At 25.1% G+C, this 25442-nt stretch overlaps 1 protein-coding gene across 3 annotated transcripts in view; it reads left to right on the forward strand.

Annotated features, from left to right (window-relative positions):
* The window catches only part of LOC100575324 (prolyl endopeptidase FAP), a 208747-nt gene that overhangs the window by 156073 nt on the left and 27232 nt on the right, over window positions 1–25442 (forward strand). For all 3 annotated transcript variants that reach the window (XM_029486920.1, XM_029486919.1, XM_029486921.1), the window contains one exon: window positions 4803–5016. In XM_029486920.1, coding sequence (XP_029342780.1) covers window positions 4803–5016 — 214 coding nt within the window. The remainder of the gene's footprint in view (window positions 1–4802; window positions 5017–25442) is intronic.

Consider the following 25442-nt stretch of genomic DNA (forward strand, 5'->3'; position numbering starts at 1 on the left):
GAAAACCGATTCTGAGCGAGATTAGCCTATGATATCACTAAGTATATTTGATGATAATATTATTGTGAATAAAGTAATTTATGTGGAACCTTGTTTTAAATTGTCAATCATAAGCTACAAAAATTAAATATTTTATAAATTTTAAACTACAAAATTATTTTTAAATTTTAAATTTGTTCCATTTTGTAAAAATTCAAACTTTAAATGCTTATAAAAATTCATATTTTGAAAATTGTATCATGTATAGGAATTGACAAAATAAACACATGGTGAACATTTCAAGTATCTACAATTATTCGTTTTTGAATTACAACAAAATAAAAAAATCGCTGCCTAAGAAATCGAGTTATTCAATCGAATATTCAAATTCCGGTAGACATCTCTTTTAAGTAAAGATAGTAAAACTTATGAGAACTCTTCTATTGAATGTTCAAACCTTAAATATAAAAATACATTTGTTTATGAATTTCTAACTCAAAATAATAAATTAACACATTTTCGTGATTTTTTTTCGTGCTTTGACAAAAATCGAAATTTAAATGCTTATAAAAAAAATGTTACTATGTATTTTTAATATTTTCAGTTGCCATTATAACAATATATTAGGATACTTGTATTAAATTATTGATCTTTTTGACCTGAAGAATAATATTTTATTGACATCTATAATAAAAACATCTAAAAAAAAAAAAGGAAACTGAAAATGTCCGTAAACAGCTCAAAAAAAGTCCAAATATTTTTATAATTGTATAGTATATAGTTAATGTTAATATAAATATTAAGTGGAAATTACATGAATCTACTGTAATTTTTTTTTAGAATTACACCAAAAACCAAAATCGATTTTGTGAAAAACTGATTTTGCGTAGAAATTCCCATTTTTTCTTAATTTTTCTTTTCTTTTTCTCTGCACTTTCGAAAACTATTATAGATTTTAATCTCCCCAATGCACCAAATATATTGACTTTCCAATCGCACAAGATACTGAAGTGGAAAATTGAAGCATTATTTCAACTACTCTTTGGGTACACTGACACAAATAAAAAATTACACACATCATTGTAAAATCAATACAGTCATCGTTCAGAATCTAAAATCTAATTTTTAAGAATTCATGAATTATCGCGGAATCATGAAATATTAATGTCACTTATCAGTGCTATAAAAACAGAAGTTTCATTCGCCAGTATTTTGAATTATTAATTTAATTAATATTGAGTGGTAGCTCATATTCTTTGTATATGGTATGGTGTCGAGAACCTACTTCTTATATTATATTGTATAATAATCCTATTAACTATAGGTTCAAGTAAATATTAGAAGTACTTACTGATTTTAGAATATCATTTTTTGTTACGCTCAATTTGCTGGTGAGCTATTTAGATAAATAATTCATTTTTGTAAACATAATGAACATTTTTATGTTCAAAACAAAATTAACGAAAACATGGCATTTTAAACTTGAAAACACGTAATTAAATTTGTAAAATACACAATGCACAATAATATGGGTTTTATATAACATAATAATATGAAATATAACAAATAATTACATTCTTAACAATATATTTACAAATTTAATTCAAAATTAAAATTGTTTACTTAACTTCTTTTTAAAATTTCTTTTGTGATTAATAGCTCTATAATCCAGAAAACCAATTGTATGCATTTTTCTTTTATTAAAGTATGCGGAGTAAGCTTAAAATATATTAAGACTGAAAACAATGTAATCTCATGGTTGTTTGATGGTTATTCTAATTTTATAATATTAATATGCATTATGTATATATGTTTAAATTTAGAACATTATATAGTTTGACAGGTTGATCGATATAACATGACAAGTTACTTGTATTCGAATAAGTAAAATTGAATTATTTTTCAAATTTGTTTTTTATAATATTTAATTTATATTATTTAAAGGTTCATTGTCTTCCACACGATTATGAACATATCTACTAGGTCTTAAATTTATCTAGGCTTGCTGATCGTAGGCGTTCTGCGAATATATCATTTATTTTTAAGCTTTTATCAAATTCAATCGAATACCCTACACTCATTTCACAAATAATTTTTAAAGCACCGCTTGTAATAATAGATTTATTTGTTCCTTTGTTATTCCATTTTCCATTTCTAATTATAATATACTAAACTTCCCACTCTATTTTCTTATGCGTCTTGTTAATAAAGTCCCTTTTTAACTATCGATAAACTATTCATCAACTGGGTATTTTATTAATATTATTATTACTATAACTATTATTATTCAAACTAAAATATTTGTACAATTTTTTTATAAAATACCAAATATTATATAATTTGTAATATCTATCACTTAATGTTTTTGGGTCTCAGCTTGTATTGTTATAAAAATAAAATAAAATAATAAATAATAACTTTACTGTTATTCACAAATGTATATTATGTAAATTCTTGGTATATGCTCGAGTTATGATAATGTTGACTGCACCGTGCAGTTGTGTAAATCGTTGTTCACTATCCTTAAAAAGTTTTCATATTTAGTAGTTGTATGTAAAACAACATAAGCACGCGTCTTAGTTAAGAAGTTCATCAACAAATATCATCATGTAGAACGTACTCAACTCGAGAAAACTTATTTAACGTATTTCTAAAATATGTCTAAATATGAGTAAGTAATAGAAAGAAAAGTAAACTTTTTTCGACATTATAAAACAATTAAATATTTTATAATAGTACATTAAAATATTATATTTTTATGTTCATCGACATCCGGGAAATGCATATTGATATTTTAGATTTGTTATGAGGCTGAATAGTGATTGCACTGGTAGTTTGGTGTAATTATTTCGGCGATCATAATAATTACTGTACTCACATTGTAAAATGTTAACAAAGTTTTATTTAAAAAATATTTTCAAAACAATAACATGTAAATACATTACTGCCACCATCACGCGTTTAATATAGAATTTTTAATAAATGTCAATCTGATGACCTGTTTAGAATTTAAGACATTTCTTACTCAATATACGCTGTAAAAACTGGTTTAACCTACAATCAATTGCGAATAATTCTAATACAATATGCACATTGATCCGTTTGTTTCAAAAATAAATGAAAAATAAAATAATGTTCTCAAAAACAGATAAAATGCACTTACACATGATAACACAGACTATAGGTACACATATTTAAAAACTGCGAATAAATATGTTTTTACTCATTCTTTCCTTATTATTTTTATAATTATATTGAATGTTTCTCCACATTTTGTCGATTGTAACTTTGTGAATTAAATAAAACTTTACATTTTTAGAACCGTAAACTGTACACTTTAACGGTTCACGGATTTCTCTAAAGTTCAATATAAAATGTGATTAAATTGTCATTGTTGACTTATTATGTACAAAAAATCAAAATGTTTTTTTAAAAAATAATAAATTATGTTATAATATTTATTAACATTTTTTTTTTATTTATGTTTTTCATAAGAAAATTCTTAAAACATGGTAATAATATTAAAATAGTTGTCTGAATTTGTACAATAATACATACACATGTCAAAAACAATTTCTGTTTTATATTATTAACCAGCATATCCAAACTAAATATTAAAATAATATGTAGTTACCTTTTAATTATATAGTATTTGACCTAATTATATATACAGGGTGATTAATCAAGCATGTCTACCTCCATTTTTTCATTCAATAATTAATTTATTCAGACTATGATTTTCGGAATTTTTAAATATACTCAAACATGTTTTCAAATGCATGTATTTTTTTTTTTTGTACTATTTAAGGACTGTCCTCGATACAAAATTCTGTTTTCTTCAAATAAGAACCTTTCTTTTTACTGTAGATTATTTAGGTAATAATAATTTTCTTGAGCAATTTGATGTACCTAATTCAAAATTCGAATGAGTAGTTTCTCAATTATTGAAGTGTTTGCATTCAGGGTAATGGTGCTTAAAAATGGTTTTAGGTACATAAATATAAAATAGACATAAAATTGGATCTAATGTTTATTAAACTTGGGCCATTTTTACAAATTATTAATATTAATGACTAATATGTTTAAATCACTATAGCCCTCATATCTTATAAGCCCGTTACCATTTACCTTTTATTCTACGATCACAAAGCTAAATAAAATCAAAAACTATACTCGTACAAATGTCGATTCTAATAAGTTACAAATTTTAGAAAAATTATCTATTGAATAATTTTTAGTTTAATAGAGCTGTTTTAATTTGAAAAACAGAAGTTTATTTCTCCACAGGACACTCATTAAAAAGTACAAAAATCTCAAGAATTTTAAAATATGGTGTTAACGTATATTTAAAAATTCAAAAAATCAGATTTTTATTAACTGCATCATTGAAAAAAAAAAAAGGGAGAGCATGCTTGTGAATAATCCTGTATGGCTGTATATATGCATAATTAAACATGTTTGTAATACCTATACCACAAATAAAATAATTTTCATGTCTATTAAGACTTATTATAATTTAATTTAGGGTCAAGTATAGAATATATAGGTATATAATGTTTCGTAGCCTACTCAAGTGTACTTAGTTGATTAACATATTTTGTTTGGATAACACCATGGTTTGCATTAGCGTATTTTTAGTTTTTAATGTAACATAAAGGATATCATGTGCCATGTGCGTATCTATATAATACGAGTAGGTACTTCGAGTTTAATTAGGATACATGAAGTATAGTAAAAATCGTTAAATTGACCATTTAAATGATATACGACTAAACGATATTAGGATAGGAATAACAAGTTTTAATATTACATTTTGTTTTCAGGAATTGGTCGTAATCACGCCAAATGAGAGAAACTGGCGAGGTATTCTTATCGCGCTTCTGGTCATTGTAGCCGTTTTGGGCTTGATAGTATTCTTTATCGTCCTGCTGTCACCACCATACAAAGGTCCTAGGAATCTCGGAAGTAAATTTACGGTCGATCAAATTGCCGGGGACACATTCAAAGCGCCTTCGTTTAATGGCTCATGGATATCAAGTGAGTTCATATTATATTATATTTACTAGGTAGTAGGTACCTAGTTATTTATCGTTTTTTATTTGATTGAAACGCTGTTGGGTAATTAAGATTTAAAAAGTAATTAAATTTTAATAAAATAACTTTAATTTTTAATCATAAAATTAACTACCGTTACATTTACATTACGTACGAAAAAAAACAGATAACATGTATTTCTCTAATGGTTTATGATAATAGTCATTCGACATGCAGTACAAGTATAAACACTATATTATTTAGGTACAATTTGAAAAATACGTCGAAAAAATGTTTAAATAGTACCTTAACAATAACTATAAACATAATATAACATCCAAAAATTATAAATAAATTTTAACTTTTAAAGAATATTAAAACTGCGTTAATAGTTTAATACGTAAAAATAATAATATAATATTACACCAGTCCACGCGACCTTTTCATAGAAAACGTTCTGTATATTTCATGAAAAGTTAATTAAAAATATATTTTATTTAATTAAATTTTCTTGTAATTTATGGTGCAACTTGATATGTGGTTCGAAACATTGAAAACTGAACTTTGACGAGTTCAAATTAAATACACTTACACAATAATATATTTATTTGTATACCCAATATCCACGTTATAGACATATTTTATAGTATTTTCATTAACATAACTTAATATATTTATTATTATATTTTTTTGTTTTTAATTCGCAACATTCGAAACCAGTTGAAACGGCAATACATATTATTATAGGAATTAACTTTCAAACGTCATAACCATTCAATTTTCGTTATATAAACACAACCCTAACGATATTACACGTTACATTGGTTATGTTACTATCCAAGACTAATGAATTGTGATCTATTTATATAGATATTTTCAACACATAGTATGATTTAATATAATAATCGTAAAGCTTGTAACGTACGGTGGCTATAATTTATAGCTAAAATAGTGTTCTCCATGTGCCGAGTGATTGGAAAGATTGATTTAATTTCATATAATAATTTAAAGGTTGTATAATATGAAAAACTCCATAAATCATAATATTGACAAGCCTTTAGCCAATAGTATATAATAACTGTTATACTCCAATGGTACTTCAATGCCCAATACTTCTAACGTGTTAGATAAGGAAATATATTAATATTATAATATTGATATAACATTAAAAATATAATAAGATTAAACAAATATAAATGACGAAACGCACTAACACCTCATGATAAGCGTGGATCTGTTTTATTCTTACACATATGTATACCAGATACCTATATAATATATTGTTTGTACACTTAAATCACATAAGCTTATTTATTTCCATATAGTATTCATACTAAAACAAATGTAATTTAACAACCAAAATCAAAGTTCTTAGATTTTTCATTTTCTTTTTTTTTTTTTTACTTGCTCGAGAATATTAATGACATAAATTATAATTTTTAGAACTGTTAAGTTATTTTTAAACTTTTTTTTAAATTGACTTACTTCATATAGGTTTGTAGGTATAGGTACTAAATTCAGCATCTTTTGAGATTTCATAACCATCCAAAAAAAATAGAGTATATTTTTGTTCTTATTTTCCTTTAAATATTTATTATATGATAATATGATATAGATAAAGAAATATATCTAATCCTTTAAGTGGAGTAGATAGTTGAAAATTGTAGAATATAAATGCTTAATTTAAGAATAAAATAAATAGTTATTAGAATACACTTTTTTGCTTAAAATTAAGAAAACACACAACTTTCTAAAATATAAATATTAAAAAAAAAAATGACATGCAAAACTAATGAATAATACAAAGAATATACAATAAAAACTAAACATAATAAAAACAAAAATAGAATCAAGAATGCCAAATGAACAAAAGTCAAGATATAATATTTTGAAAAATGTCTTATAATATTTGTTTATAGTATAATATTGATAATACTTTTAAATTAGAATTTGAAAAAAAAATAACAAAACTCACCGAAATACGAACTCAAAATTAAGGAGTAATCAAATCAGAAAATAGCCACTTATGGACTACTATTCGATGTGTCATACGAGTATATTAAATCGCATTTTTAGTTGTTTTTAATTAATAAATTGGAAAACTTTAATATTAAACCAGTCAATGTACTTTATATTATAGTAAACTAAATAATACGCTGTGAGCGTTAAACCATATTATTAACTATTTAGTATTATATACCAATACCATACAACTATTCTACAAGAATATCCTAGTTTATTAAGTACGAATAGTATATTATTATTATTTCTAAGATACTATTAATCTAGCCCTCTAAATCCTAATATAATATCCTATAAAGTATACGTTTATAATCAACCAAGGAGACAAATATTATGGTGATTATATTAATTCAATAGATGCCATTGTCAGTATGATAATATATTATTATGTTTGATTGGTTCGCATTTATTCTTTAGTATAATGGTAATCTCAGAAATGATTCTATTGTGTTTGAAGTTCGCATTGAAAACCAAGAGAATGATTTTCATCAATATTTACGATTCCAAAAACCGTAAAGTGTGATAGGATTTATGTACAACGCCATTATGAAAATGAAATGTATTTACGGTTGCAAACATTTTTTAAATATTAACGATGCGCGATACAATTTCGTGTCAAATACTGTCGTCCGAATAATTATGATTTAAAATCAGATTTCTTGTTAGCCACCCCCAACGAAAAATAAAAAACACATTGACATTGGATAAATTATGGTAGAATTTCACAGTCTGGATTTTCGTAGTCATAATTATAATGGTTATTGTAATTTAATTTAATATTTTTGAACAACACCAAAATGAATTTATAACTGACATCGAATTTGAAGATGAGAATACAAAATATATGATATTAAATAATGTGATTCACAAATTATAACTTATTTATGCATAATATTCAACGTTCGAGGTTGTTGTGTTTTATTTATATAATCGACTCAACTGATTTTTGGGAAAAACATTATACACAATTAATATATGTAACCCACATACGTATTTTTAAAAATATTGTAACTTAACTGATTTTACTGATATGTGATTTTAAAAAACATTAATTTATAAATGTTTTCCAATGTTTGGTTTTTAAAAATCAAATATAGTCTATATTAACATTGTAAAGCTCTGTTGAAAAGTTAAAGTATTTTTTCAAAATGATTCCTTAAGTGTATACTATTGATTATGAATCCGTAAAAAGAATCTTGTTAATAAACAATATAAATATCACAGTATTACACATATTTTATTTTACTGTTGTACACATTCTAATAATTAATATTTCATTCACAATAATATTAAATAATTATATTGAGCTAATGAGCTTGAATTTTAAAACTAAACTAAATTTAGTGAACAGAAATAAATATATTTTTTGAATGACCAAAAGTAAACATTATATACTTGGGTTTTTTGTCTTCTACCTTTGAGTTCTGTATAAGTAAAAAAAAAAAAAAACTGAAGTTAATTTAAAAATATTACAATCTTACTCATTTAACATAACGCTGACTTTATGAGAATATTCTGTCAGTAAAAAATATATCATACTGACGACGTATAATTTTCGCAATGTCCTAATAATGTTCTATAATATTATTATTCATATTTACTCATTTTATATATTGTTATGTATTTATATAATATATACATATATAATATTATTTTTTTAGTACTATGTTAGGATAAAAATATTATTATATTATTGAATTGAGTATTGTTTTTTTTCCAAAACGTTACAGAGGAGAAATTTACAAAAAAATGTCTTTCGCTGATTTGGTTTAATCCTTACAATGACACAATTTTTCTGAATCGTTCCATCGTGGTTAACAGTTTTTCTCACCAATAGATCATTTATAATAGTTTATACATAATAATAATATTGTGATATATTGTCGTATTTAAATGAAATTAAAAATGCGTCCGGGCAATTGTTTTACACTTGGTCGTTTTAATTATAACTCATTGGAATTTAATTATTATCGCTAAACGTAATCGGCCGAAAACAATCGGCATTTCTATTCGGTCCGTTTTGAAATAAATACGTCGAACGGGTCACTAAAATACGGCCGTTATCAAAAATACATCCATTCATCAGTAGTTTTAAGCGTTGGGGGGCGCAACTTTCCCTTATTATTAATTACGAGTTCCAGAACAAAAACAGTGGGACAGGTGACGTATATCCACGTTCGTCGATGTGGCCCTGGGGTAATTATATTGTAGTCGTTTTCGTTTTAGAGATGATCCCGTGATAATATATCGTTAGCCGTTCGCCAACTCGCCGAGGACGACATCCATTTCACATAAAATTATTTTAACACCTGTAATGACCTGTGAATGACATGCACGTGGCGCATAATAGTCGATAGAGCTCTGTGGCTTTTATACGAATATTATAACACGACGTTGTTTTTTAACCGTCACCGAATGATAATAATAATAATAAAAATGAAGTATTATGTAAAGTTATTGTTATACTTTTTTTGTTGTGTTGTATTATTATTATTATTTTTACAATAATGATTATTTTAGGTCAAACGGGAAAATAAATTCAAGGTTGTTTTTTGATAAATATATTTGTTTTTGTGCAAAGTTGTTATTATGCGGTTTTTCCCATCAAAATGTAATTTCGTTATATAACCCATTTCAAAATAACTTCAAACGGAATGACGGTATTTTTTTGGTTTCCCTAATTGGTTGAATCAAAGTCGGTTTAGTGCTGAATGAAATTTAAAACTGTACAAGTATACTTTTTCTAGTTTATAAATTTTTCCTCCTACCCCACTGGGAAAAAATATGTGATTCGTTAATTAAGTGTTGCACATTTGAATATCATTAGTCAAAACCACGAAAACAGTTGATCTTTGAGCACGATAAAAAATTATAATTAAACTTTTCTCAGTTGAGAATATTTTAACTAGTCTAATAATATTTTAGTTATTACTTTTAAGTAGAGTAATTTTATTATAAGCGGACACTAAACATTTCTGGTTTTGGTTAGATGAATGATGCCATAACTACACTTATGCATCTAGCCATACTAAATTTATTTTCTTTATATAACGCTACTACCCTTATAATATGCACTTTTACTTAAAATGTTCTTTTATGCCGCACTATCGTATAAAGGTTAAAGTTAATTAAATCTATTTAAATTTATTCCAATATTTAAATATTGGAACATTATTTCCTTCAACTACTCTATTTTTTATAACCACAAATATTGGTTGTTAATCGATTGAACCAATTAAATCATAAATAATTATTATGCCATAAGTTTACTTTTCATCTGAATTTAAAAAAAAAATATATAAATGTAAAATAAAAATTCAGAATAAAAATTTTACAAGTATATAGTTAAAAATAAATACATTAAACGTTCATCATATTTTAAAATATAATTTTATTCATATTTTATGAGTAATTTTAATAAAAAATCATATCTACACAAAATAAAATGAATCAAGGAAAAATAACTAGTCCAAAATTATTAATCATTTAAAATATCTACGTATCAAATGTTTATATATTTCGTGATGGTATTTATATTAAATATAACATCCGATGGTATGTATATGTTTAATTTTTAATTGTTCAATAACAAAAAATGCATCGTTTAATATTGTAGGTATTTAAAAATGTGCATTGATACATTGTTTTAACGATATTATTTTTCCATGATACTGGAAACGAAAAATATATAGCAATTCCCCATTCCCTAAAATATTCATGTCACGAATATTATAAACATTTTTTTTTTTTACATACCTTAGATTAACTCGGAGTTAATGAAATTTACCATGGAATGTTACATTACTAATGAATTGCTGACATGGCTTCTGGGTACCCCCAACATCGTAACGGATGCGTGCAATAACCGTGCAAAAGTAAACATACTGCTATAACACTAACCATTTTTCTTTTTTTTTCCTAAAAAAAATTAAGCAAAATGAAGCATTAATTATCATCTGTAAAAAATCTTCATGACATAATCTATATTATCATTATATCATCAGCTAATGTTTCCCGAAAAAAAATTCACCAAAACATATAATTACCGTCAAAAAATTAAATAATAAGTTCAAAAATACAAATAAAAATAATTAATTTTAATAATCTTAATGGTTCTATACTTATATTTGAAACTTTATTATACTCTACATTTGAAAATAAATTTATATATTATGTATGTTTACATAATATGCACATATCTTATAACTATCATTGCATTATTAAATGCGTACTTAAATACATTCATAAATATGATATAATTACTGTTAAAACTACATATATTGAAATAACATGAAAACATACATTTAAATTATAATGTAAAAAACATTTTTTTTTTTTTTTACTTTATATGTATAATGTATATATATATATTTATAGTGTTTATAGTGATGATGATGATTGGAAAAATTGGAGCATACATTTAATACATTGATACATTTAATTTAATTAAATGTAATGAAGTATTTTAGTATAAATATTTACAAAATAAAATAAACGAAATTAGAAAACGTAGAATTTAGAAGAAAACTTAAATCGATAAATAAATATTAAATAAGATGTTCTTGTTGATTTTATAGATTCGTCTTGTAATATGTACTGATTGTTGTTTGTGTTTAAAAACTTTTGGCTTAAAATGAAACATTCTAACAGAAAATAATAATTAAGTTTTGAAGAATTAAATAATTTATAACTTTTGGGAAAGCTAATAAGAAGTAACGATAATTGGTTTTCATTAGGTCCAGTCACCTTAAGACCTAAAATTAATCAAATGAAACTAAATCCTAATTGAATACAGGCAAGTCTTAAAATTGAATGGATCTTTATATAAAAAAAAAAAACATCAACTTTTATGGTAAACTGAATACTAGTATTTATAAATTAAATTACATTATATTATTTTATAATGGAAAACACATAATTGTGTTTAATATAAAATGTATTTTAAATATTGTGTTTGTTTTCCTCTAGATATAATTCTTATGAGACAATTGTGAAATAACTAAAGGTAATATTTCATGAGCAATCAACCTTTGACTCGACCTTTTATCCTTCTTAAAAAACTATAATAAGTACAAGAAATTAAAGAGCCATTATTCAAAATTACTTCACCGTTTAACCTATACAATAAACTACCATTTAAGGCAAAAAATAACAGGTAATAAAATATTAATGCTTTAAAGATAATATTACATAAATAAGTTTACAAAACAGTTATTGTTTTCGAGTATTTTAATTAAATTGTATGGATAGCATCTATTATTATTTTTCTTTTATTTTATAAGAAATTACTTTTACACAATACTTTATTAAAATAAAACAATAAAACTAATAAGGATTAAATAATATCTTAGGAGGTGCAACTACCAAATTCTAAATGATGTCTATATCCTTCATGATTTTTGAAAATCTGAATACATCTTATATATTTTGTATGTATTTCCAATCTAATACATGCATTTACGTTCGTTTATAAAAAAAATAGGCGATAATACAATTTACGTTTAATATGATTAATGAGATAATGACCATTTGATAATGGGAAAAACTATATTAATAACAATATCTTATTGTACCTATACTATATAATTTTTATAATGAAAAAGTATATCTACTATATTTTCATAAAATATTATAACCATTAATACTTAATAGAATTAATATAATTTAAAGTAATCTGTAAATTATTTGAATATTCAAAAATTAATTTAAATTATAACGAATGTAAAAAACATAAGTTATTAGTTTGTTTTTATTATCCATCATTATTATTCCTAGATTTTAGTTGAATTGAAAAATTGACAAAAAAAAATAAAAAATATTTTTATATTATAATTCGACGAATAGTTAAGTATTATATAATATTTATAAGTATAAAAATGTATGTTTAAAAGCGTGAACAATTTTAAAAATATGATTTTATGCTAATACAATTTAGAAAGCTTCTTGTATTATATTAGTCACGTAATGCTTACATTTATATTAAAAAAAAAAAACATGTTCAAATTGTATAAATAATTGTATAATTGAAAAACAGTAAAATATCAAAGCTACTATTTTTCAATCATACTCAAGACGAAGAAATGGTTTGTTTAATTTATTATCTAAAACTAAATTAAAATCTTCGTTTTTATATTTTTTTGTAATTTTATTTTAAAACTCTTAGCTAAACTAGCTATTGGTGAAGATTAACAAAATAAAACATTTTTAAACCCAAATATGACGTCGACCCTTATTTGATTTATCTAAGAGGTAAAATTATTCCAATGAATCTAATATATTATTACCTAAATACATATTATGTTATTCACATACAATGAAATAAAAAGATCACAGGTTATAGTAACTAACTTTGCGAGAGGGCCAAATTGCCTGTTTCTAAACGTTTTTAAATACAACGCAATTATTTATAATTTCATATTATATAAATGATGCATAGTAACTACGGACAATAAATAAATACATTAATATCAACAATTGTAACTATATGACGTACTGGTAACTAACGAACACAATGGGGATATAAAGTCTTCTCAACATATGTTTTTAAACTTAAAATTACAGTATGCATATTTTATATTAATATAACATCAAATGAAATGTATTTGTTAGGAATTTCAATGACCATAGCACTTGAATAGATCGTTTGAATAAAAAAATAATAATAAAAATAGTTTTGTAACAAAAAAAAAACCAACAACATTGAATTCCTTAAAAAAAATTGTTGATTATAAGTTTATAACAATGATGAACAATGTATTGTATCATTACATAAATGTAACACCTCTTAACTAAGCTTATTTTTTTCAAACTGTTCGGGAGACACATTAAACTGAATAAATTGGTTTTCAATAGGAAAAATTTAATTGTTAGACTTTAATTTTAAAGAATAGCTATAATTAAATAGTGAATTGTATTATTTTCAACAATTAAGACCATTTTATACCAACCAACGTCAAACACAATTAAAAAAAAACACGAGATACGAGTTATTCCAAACAGTGTAGATAATATAAGTTTAGATAAGAGGTATCACCACTAAGGCACTCAATGATATATTCTGAGATACGAGTTGTTCTATACAGAATAACTTAAGAGTTATTACTACAAATGATTTTTCAGAGGCAAAAAACACAATAGAATTTTTAATCATAGATAAAAATTACGCGCAATAATAAGAGCTATACAGTGGTACCAAAATCTCATTTTCAAAAAAAAAAAATGGAGTTAAGAGGTGTTACAACTACGGTCGCGATATATTTCGTACAAATATAAAACTTCAGTTGAGCCTCGTTCCATGATTATATTAAAATAATAATTTAAACAATACACTGACGTCAGATACTGCAGAAGCAAAGGAGTATTAGTTACTAATTGAAACCAAACATTTTTATAAGTTTATATTATTTGTATTGGTACAAACTAAATATTATTGTTGCCAATTAAATAAACGATTATTTAATGGCTAAATAATAAATATAAATATCGTTTATATTGATAGAATATAAATTGCATTGCGTAATAATTGCATAATGCAATTTATAAATAACAAATGCCATAAAAGAGTACATTCAATTTTATAAAATTATTGAAAAATAGAATAACTCACATAAAATTTAGATTTTAAGATTTGAATACCTACTTAATTTTAATTTTTCTTTTTTAGTATACTTACAAGTTACTACAACTACCAAACATTAAAAACTATAAAAGAAACCAATTTTTATTTTTGTTGAAAAAAAAATCAAAATTCTTAATTTTCTAAACCTGGTGTGATGATTACATACAAGCAGCTCATGTTATTTGTAGATATAAATCCGTTAAGATCACTTAGAAGTAGTTTTTTTCCTTTGCAATGTTGATTAAATTTTAGTGCTGGCGTCTTCATAAAAATCAATCGAGTGTTTATCATGGGATTATTTTTTTAGTAAATAGTTTTCTTCCAACATACCATAATGGCTTGACAATTAAGTATTTCTAAAAGAAATGAGAAAATTGTGATTTATATATTTACGCTAGACATATATTAGAATAGTGTACATTTATATGGAATTAATCAACTAATCTATCGACTGTTGCAATAATTTAAACACAAATACGTTTAAAATTTCAATGAAGCAAAAATAGATTGGCGGGCTGATGGCGTGTTTTTAAACTCAAACAAATAGTATAATAAGATTGCGATGAGTGATTCAATGGCGGTTATGCCCAGTCTTAGTATACCACTATACCTATAGGTAGTATACCACGGTCTCAGAATCGTACAAAGTACGGTGAACGTCGACTGCGGCCATTCATACATAATAGTAACAATTACTGTTGTAGTCCAGAGCACGTGTGTCCTCGATTAGATATTATAATTTCACCATTTCGATTCATTGTGAGGATATAATATTATAATATTATGTGAGTGGATCGCAGCTGGGGACCATGTTATTATTTTTATCTATTAATTACACAGTGGTGACAGAGATTCTGAGAAACGTAACGATTATTTGAGGGAGGGGAGGCTTGTCCTCTGTGAATTATTATTATGATATTTCGCACGACGACTTGTTGCGCCGTGGAAAATAATTATTTAAGAAAAATGCGAAATATATACTATCCATGACGGGCGTCGATTGTACTCTCGACGAAGTGTCGGAAACACGTGCGCTCTCCCGCGCGTGGATGAGCGTGTGTGAGTGAGTGGAGCATTTAAGACGTGATCGATCGGCCAAAGGTCTGCCGGCTGTTGCGGCTGTGTTTGCCGAGCCCATCGGAATGGGATAAACACGAAGCGACCAGTCAGAAATATTACGATTTATGTGCGTCTGTGCGTGTGTGCGAGTGTTTTGTTTCGGCTTTGGAATATGGCACACACGACGAAAGTGGCGTCACGTTATACGTACATAGAACGCAGGCTACATATACGCTCTAAGATAGGTAATTTTTTATTATTTAATTATATGGGCCTCCATCGAACTCGGTATTATACAGTCCCTCACATACCCACACACTCACGCTGCTCGCTGCCTTCGACTCGTCCACGTGTGTGTGTGCTGTGTGTCTCGGAACACACGCGAAATCGGCAGCCGCGTCACCTGGAATCACACTGTATATTTAGAGTAGCACGCGACGTAGTCGATTTGATGGTCACTGACGGGCAAATCGATAGTATAACAATATTAATAGAATGTACCTATGCGTTTAACAATGTTGTAGGTATTATATGGCGTAGTAAGTGTTCGGAAAAAATATATTTCGGTTTATAATGCCCATACAGGATATTACGTCTATAATATTTAAAACCGATACATTTCTTTAAATAAACATTCGTTGAATTCATCAATTGTCAACCTTTAGTGACAAGCGAAGGCCACAGAATAGTTGTGGTCAAGAGATGATGTTTTGTTTCCGTTCAAATAAAATTTTTTTTTTCTACTTTATTGATTACTAATTATATTTCTTATCCGTCTATACTGATAAAAATCAATATTTGCGTGTTTGTGTGTAGGCGATCCACAGCCAAGTCTATCGCACTTTTACCTCGATGCCAATTTTGTAAATTTTTCACGAGGGGCTCACATGGGAAATTTTAGAAGGAAAAAAATAATTTATAGGGTATTTTAAGTAGACTGTGTTAAATAATTACGTAACGTGAGTCTCGAAAAAAGGATTACAATTATGTATCTACGATATTGACGTTAAAACAATTCAAATTTGACTTTGAAAAAAACACTAGTCGACGAAAAAAATCGTTATAATATAATATTCTATGATTAATAGTTCCAACGTTTATCGTGATTAATTTGGTTTATATATGTTTTTATGAATTATTAAATTTATTTCAAATTATTATTCGATTATATTGACGACATTTTTAGAGTTAAAGAATTCGAAAACATATATTTAATGATATTTATGAATATTTTGAATTATTATTATAGATAGTAATATAATTCTAATAATCATTAAACTTAGGTCTCGTATAATATACGTATATCTCGTATAATTTTGTTGAACCTATTTATTTGACGACGCTCTGCATACAATACTATTATAATTGTAGAATTTGGTTGCCATGCAACATTGACAACCACGGCTAGCCAGTTGCGGACGATGGTGTATCCACCCACATTAATATATCGTCATTTTATAACCAATTTATTTGTTGACGGTATTGCATAGAATATTGTTGTGGAGGTACCCATTAAACGAATATTAAAATAGGTATCACCAATTTTAGATATACCCAGTCGGAATTTATAAGGTAATTTTAATGTTTCTCATTTTTTTTTTTTGTATATAAAACGTTTACAAAAAATTGAATAGTAGCTATGTGTATGGTACATGACCTTGAATAAACCTTAAACTGAGTGCGTTTGATTAGCTTCACTTTTATTGTATTAAAAGCTCTCTGCTTTTAGTCTCAACCAAATTATTTTATAAACAAATTCCTTTTTTTTTCATTTATAACAATCTTTATATATTATTATATAAATTAAAAGATATCATATATACGACTTTTCAAGTTAAATTAATTATTTCTGTATCCTGTAGAAAAATTATTTAAATTAATTCAAACATTTACAAGAAGTAGAAATATATAATACAGCTTTATGGTTTTAATGGATCAATGGACATGAGGTTCATTAAATTTAATTTGGAGACGAATATTTTGGAATTCAAAAAAAGTCTTTGACAATTCTTTTGAAGCTTTTTCGATACAAGAGAATTAGGTAAAAATTAGCATATAAATGTATATATATAATATTTTCATTGGGTTTTTTATTTTTTAAATTTATTTTTTAGGAACCATAATTACAAAAATTGAAATTTATACCTGTGTGTTAAATGTATTCGTAATAATGAAAACGTTACGTAATGATATTAAAAATAGCAAATGTATGATCATATAATATTGTAAGTTTTGACTATTTATACAATCGTTCATAATAAAAAATATATTTTTTAAATTTTATTAATTAATTAATTAGTTTATAAAAAACAATCAAACTAATGTTCACAAAAAATATTATATTAAAACGTTCAACCATACTATTAAACGATTAATAGTTTTATTGATTGGTTTAACATGTTATCAAATTAAATAATTATTATTTTTATTTTACTCCAGGTATTTTTTCTATTCATTTTAGGCGCTTGTGTTTACATATATTCTATATTTTAATTTTATGGGACTTGAAAAATAAACTATTATAAATTATATTTTTGGGCAGCTGATTTACCAATTTTTGCACTGTAAAATCTATACCAACGATATACAACGCTATTTTTTTTTTTTTAATATTATAATATTGTCTTATAATATTTAAAAAAAGTTTCAGATAAGTTTCTCTATTATAATACATTGTTTTCTATAATTTGATATTTAATTGACGTTAAATTAATTAAGTTTGCTATAATATGGCATGTACATATTTCGTTTAATAATCATCGTTCATTATTTTAATATGATTATTAGTATAAACTGGTTAAGTAATGATGTCAGCTTAAACGTTTTGATTAATTAAGATTATAACATTAATTTTCTATTATTTTTAAAGTTCAAGTGATAAATACGATGTAAGCAAAAAATTTCTCTGATTATTTAAAAATACTTTTTTATACATTTCACACTTCAGCTCTTTCCATTCACTATAATTCTTAATATTTCAAATAATATTTTCAACTTTCAAAATATTATTTTATTATTGATTGAACGTTAATACTACATCAATAAAAGCATTGATGTAAGTACTGATATATTTTCAATCAAAAACATATCAAACAGTCACAAAAAATTATATATAATTGAATTTAATGTGACGTTTGTATTACCTACAATATAATGTGAAAATGTATGTTCAAATTATCATTAAAAATCATATTAGGAGGTACAAAATAATAATATATCAAAACTAAATCTTTAGTAACCCTCAAAACATTATTACTAATTATTTATTTTAAAAGTAAAATGTTCATAATAATATACCAATCAATTGTTATGAAAAATAAATAACGGATAGTTCATAAATTATTTTTAAGTTGTATATTTCTAATCAAATAACAATACTTTTTATTTTTATTAATAATGTCAATGGAACATAATTTTACTGTTATTATTAACAATAATTAATAATTTAAGTGTAGCCAAAAAATCATTATTTTAAGAAAAAAAGACGACGAAAATATTATAATAATAATATTATTAATGCACATGGAAAATTTTTGACACGGCGTCTTGTATAGGTAAAAATATTACATTCATGTTTCAGTGGAAATAAAATAACATATTATGTTACTAACCATTTTCAAATAATAATATTATTATGTTTCTCAGATTACAATAATGTCATAAAAATAATAATATTTTTGAGAAATGCATTTTCCTCGTTTGTATATTATATTGTGATATTTTTCCTGCAACATACCTATAAACTTGAAAATTAAATCATGTTTTGTACTTAAATTCTGTATTGAGTCACTATAGTTCTAAACTTATGTCATTTTCTTAAATTGTGATCAATACGTGCATTTCCGTCAAATGCCATTTATATACTCGTAATAATCTAACTACTTCAAATTAATTTTTGTAAAATGGAGAAACTTAATTTCGGTTCGAGAAAACATATTTCTATTTTGTTTTCTACAGTTGTATCAAATTTATTTTTATATTATTGTTCGGAAAACCAAATGAAAATAAGTTTTAATTATGTTATGTCTATGAATTTCACATCAATAAGATCATGAAAATACTGTTCTTCATTATAATTATCAACTATTGATATAATTATTTTATTTACAATATTTTTATAGAATAAATGTTAAAATGGAATAATGTTTTGTAAGCTTATATCAATATATGTTTTTTCCGTAATTTTCTCATGTGTATGTAAATTATATTTTTGTCTTTAAATGAAAAGGTCTCTTCTAGTAATTTTGTGTGAATTTATAAACTATGTGTCAAACTACTAATCGTTTCTTTTTGTTTTTAAAATTGTTTCAACTTACTCTGAAGTTTGAATAAATACATTTACACCATACAGAATAAAATAATCCTGTTTGATTTATTCATTTTCATAATATATTTGAAAAAAAAAACTATATATAATTAAAGAAAAATGTGAACAATAATATTTTTATGAATAGGTTCAATTGTTGGTATACAATGTACATCATCACGTTTTAACATAATTTTAAATTATTATTTCCATTATTATCAGTTAGATTCCGCACGTTTTTAAGGAAATTAATTAAGTTAAGTACAAATAATAGAATGTATACACTATAAATAATACTCAGCGAAATATTTAATATTTTAATTCCTGAAATAAATTGGAATTTGCACCTCATACTTTTACATTGTACACTGACACTGTACTAATTTCTTATGTTTATATTGAAATGTTATTTTTTCTTTTATATGATAAAATATTAAATTTGAAATTAATATACCTAAATAATATCATAATTTATTAGTGGTGTTATTGTCAATACTCTCACGCCATCTAAAAGCTACAATGTTTGGCAATTAATCATAACCGGTAGACAGAAATCGTTATTTATTGGCTTGATTTTATTATTTTTTTCTTTAAAATTTGTATTTATAATACATCTTAGTTTTTTGTTTTTTTATTTGATCTCCGTAAAAATAATCACAAAGTTAAACAGTTGGAACTAAACCATCATATTGTTTTTTTACTCGTTACATAAGTTATACCATGTTTTGAGAGGATATAAAAATGAAATCAGTTTTACAATTGTTTGCTTTTATTTTTCAAAAAATTATTTCGAACAACAGTACAACTAAACCAATTTAAATAAGTTACATAAATATTATCATTCAACAATAGTACAATAATATTATGATTTTGACCGAAGATAGAGCTATATATATATATATATATATAACAAACACATTTTATTGTTTTTAATAGAATGTAATAGTATATTGTATGGCAAGGGCGGAAAGTGAACTATTTCAGTCTCACGAGTGACGTGTGAGTCACGAGCCGCAGGAGAGGGACGCATTTCACCCAAGACTGAAATTGCCTTCCCGCACGAGCCACACATACTATTTTTTGTCACGCCTCTGCATTCATCGATCACGACAAAAGTAACATAGGGATCTATGCAACAACTAGACCATAATTCGACGACAACAATATTTCATGAAAGAAACGATTTGTTTTTTTTCGGTTTTATTTATGGAAGTTATAATATGAATATAAGATGTACCTAAGTGATGTAACCAAAAGTTTATGTTTAGTTAAGACCGTGGTATAGATTTCCGTGTCTCTTTGTGTATAGGATACGCGTGTGATATACCCCAGCACTTTTGGAATTTCCACTTTACCGCTCGGAACTTCTTGGGATTTCCACTTTACCGCCAGGAATTTTAGAGATTCTCCCTTTACCATCAGCTGGACGAGAAAAGGACGCTTTCCAACGCTTCAGCCGCTATCAAAAACGAAACTTTCGGTGCAGGCGTGACAAAAAATATTTATTTCTCATTTATTTTATTGGAATTATGTGTAGACAATAATTTTTTCTTCTAATATTTAATGCAAATTAGTACATAATATATTTCTCATGAACGTAAACTTTCAACTTAAAATGTTTTAAATCTGTTTCACCGAATGTTATTTTATTACTCAATTACTACCTACTATGTAATAATACATATTAATTTCTCATGTTAAAATGTTTACTCAAAAAATATATACGTCATATTATTTTATGTTTTATGATAAATTAAAAAAAATATTGAATTTATTATAAGAAAACTATGGCATTTTAACTGTACAGTTTTAAATCATCATTATAATAATATATGCTTTGAACTTATCAGATCGATATTTGAACAGTATCTCAAGGATTAGGCAAGAAATAATATTATGTTCAGCAAAAGTGAATTATTAATATTTTTTTTTTTTTTTGACACAATTTCAAATAGATTTACCTATTTTAGTATAAAAATATATTCTTATTTTATGCATATTATAATTCATAAATAAAAAACATTATTTAACTATAATGTAATATAAATAAACCAATTTGTATTCAAAAGTTATATTTTTTATAAAACATCGTAATGCAAGAATAATTTACAATCCAATAATACCACACTCAATATAGTGTTGACGTATTTCAGACGCTTCTTAGAAAGGACACTTATTCACTCTGGAAAAGAATAGTGATGTATTGTTATTTTGAACTACAAAACAATGATAAATTCATCGCATTAAAAATACAGTTATTACTAACGGTGCTCAGTTATGATTGCACTTTCCGAGTTTTCGTCAATATTGTTCACTGATCGCTAGCAATTTTATCTCAACGCTTAGGGAAAAGTCTGTAAAAATCGAAAAACATTATATTTATAAAACCATATTGAAGTTGTTATAAATACATAGATTATAATGAGTCAAAAAATATACTAGCAGAACTTAGGTACTGTCTTTCAAAATAAAAGTGAATAAATAGTTCAATAGTTGTATGTTTGGTCCAATGACATACCTAACTGAAACGATATTGCGATGTATGTCATTGGTGATTTATTCCAATTTAATTAATATAAACTATTAATGTAACAATTGTTTGTATAATATTCAACTTGACATTTTTTTTCAACAAATGTACTAGGCAAGAATTGAAGCCGAAAATATTTTTCCTGTGTTGATTTCGGTTTTGATTACCGGTATTCTTTTTTTTTTTTCGATTTTGTTCTCAGATTCGGCTTTTAACTGTTTTAACTGGTATTCAAAATCGGTATCCAATATCGGTTTAAAGTCTTGGTACTAAGACTTAATTTTTGGTTATTTGCTTAAAAATGTTTACACCTACGTTTAACATGGTTCAGCTAATGTATAGATAAAAATAGACAAAGACATTCATTATTATAATTAAATTGAATATCGAGTACAATGTTTAATTATTCAGTACTTACAAAGAGTTTTGAAAATGAATCTATTCTAAATGCAACAAAGTATGTATTGTTAAATTTGTTCTACAAAAATAATTATATACATTATATATCATGTATGCATGAAAGCTTATAGGTTATAACAACGTTCATTTATTCAAAATCACTCACTGGAAATAAAGTTAAAATAATTTAAAATACTGTATTTTAGAAATCAGGTTTTTATACTTATTTTTCGTTAGGTAGTTATTATAAACGTCACGTTAAAATCTAAAACAATATTAGAAAACAATGGTATTCTGCGCAGAGTTGACCAGATCCAAGCTAGAAACAAAATACAGTACAATCACTGTATACGGTGCCTATTATTATTTATCGATGACCAGAATTTTGAATTTTACTAGAAAATAATTAAATATTTGTAAATAACCTAAATATTACCAGAAAAAAAATAATAAACAATTATTATTAATGTTTCAAAAACTATAATGTGGATGTGTTCTGAAAATAATTGAATTAACCTCGCAATGTCTTAAAATTAAAAAAAAAATGATACATTATGATTTTATTGTAATATTATAATGATTATAAACAAGGTGTTAGCTGTTAGGTATATTAATAATTTGTTGGATACAATTTATTAGAATATACTGAAATCATTAAAATAACATTCTCAAAGATAATTTAATAATAATTTGGTACAATATAATATGAATTGTGTAGTTATTATTTTATAAAGGCTCTTTATTTTCTCTTAAAATGTATTATTTATTTTAAAATATGCTTATTATAATATTGTAATAAATGTTGAATTTATTATAAAGTTGTTGATTCTCTAAATGAAAATTATGTTTCGTTAGTAAATAGATTGTATCACGAGTCACGACAGTCAACAAAAGGTTCTAGTTTAGAATTTTTTTTTGTTCGTTACGTGAGTTTTTTTTTTTATTCTATAGATTATATTTAATTATGCTCATGTCAATACGTTTTATTGATATAAAAATATAGTGTTTTATCGGTTCAATAAATTCATAATTTATTTTGTTATTTTTATCAGTAGCAGACACTTACTATTTAGAACGAAAAATAATATATGAAAATTATTACACTACCTATAGGTTTAATTATTTAAGTACTTATGTAATATTGTTATTTTAATATTTAAAACCAAATTTTGGGCTAATTATCACAGTGTAAAATATTTTTTTTTTTCATACATTTTAGTGAAAATGTTCTTAGAAACTTCCATGGTTATAACTTATAATGGTTATGTATAGGTGTTTTGATTTTTATCAGTTGTAAATGCTTATCCGTTAGCCTAATTCTACTTAAAAATAAATATTCTATGTTCCAGCCCTGATACATAATTTATTCACTAAAACTTGAAACCGAACCATTTTTTTCTATGATTTTAAGAAGCTATCTCGGAACTGGATCTGAAAATCTATTAATTCTTCAATACTGTGCTTCAACCTCTATTTTAGGTAGGGTGTAGGTACAATACAGGCCAGAGTACAATGAGATGGTTTAGGCGTCAAGCTATAATATGATAATGACGTGATCGTAAAAATCTGTTTTTGTAACATCAACGCCTTGTTAAGTAAAAATTATACACGTCAAGCGTCAGCGGTGTCGATGAAACGGAAAATTAATTTTGCACTCCGTCGAACTACAATGATTGGCGATTAAATGGTACGATGTAGAAAAAAAATATTCGTTATTATCTATAGTAGGTATATAGTTATGTTAAGTACATAATAAAAACGTTATAACTCCATTGTAATGATAATGATAATAATAATATGCTCACAACACTTATGCCTGATACCAATATATTATAAATGTCATGTTTACATTGACACATTGTCATAGCGGTTCTATTCGTTTTTGTCGACGGTTTTTGATATTATTTTAATTATACATTTTTTATTATCGATGAAACGACGTCATTAGGCATAGATACCTACTAAATATTATAATTTGAAATTCTTTGTTTTTAAAATATATTTATTGTAGATATCAACAGTCAATGTTTAATTTATGTCAAAACGTATTCATTAAACCGACCATAATATATTAATTCCAAAAACAAATGACGTGTCCACTACCCTCTACCAACAGAGTCACGTCATAAATATTTTATAACATAATCGATATAGTTTGACATATTTCTAGTAGTGGTATAATATTTACAATTGGTGTTAAAATATATGGATATCTTTGGAATACACATTGGAAGTAACAACCTTTATGACTATAAATTATTAAATGTTTTCTCTGAAAAACTGTATAATAATGTTATGTTCATGTTTATAAACATATTATTCTAACGATTTAGTGAAACAGTTTCTTGACGTTTTCTTCAATAATAAACATTACGTGTTACTCCAACACGATGCATTAAGTTTTTGGAAGACTGAAAAATCGTTTAGAAAACTTAAACAATCATATTTGACACATCTCAATTGAAATATAGATGCCATGCTTTGAATTATAGTAT

The sequence above is a fragment of the Acyrthosiphon pisum genome, chromosome A1 (genome assembly GCF_005508785.2).
Source record: "Acyrthosiphon pisum isolate AL4f chromosome A1, pea_aphid_22Mar2018_4r6ur, whole genome shotgun sequence".
NCBI lineage: Eukaryota > Metazoa > Arthropoda > Insecta > Hemiptera > Aphididae > Acyrthosiphon > Acyrthosiphon pisum.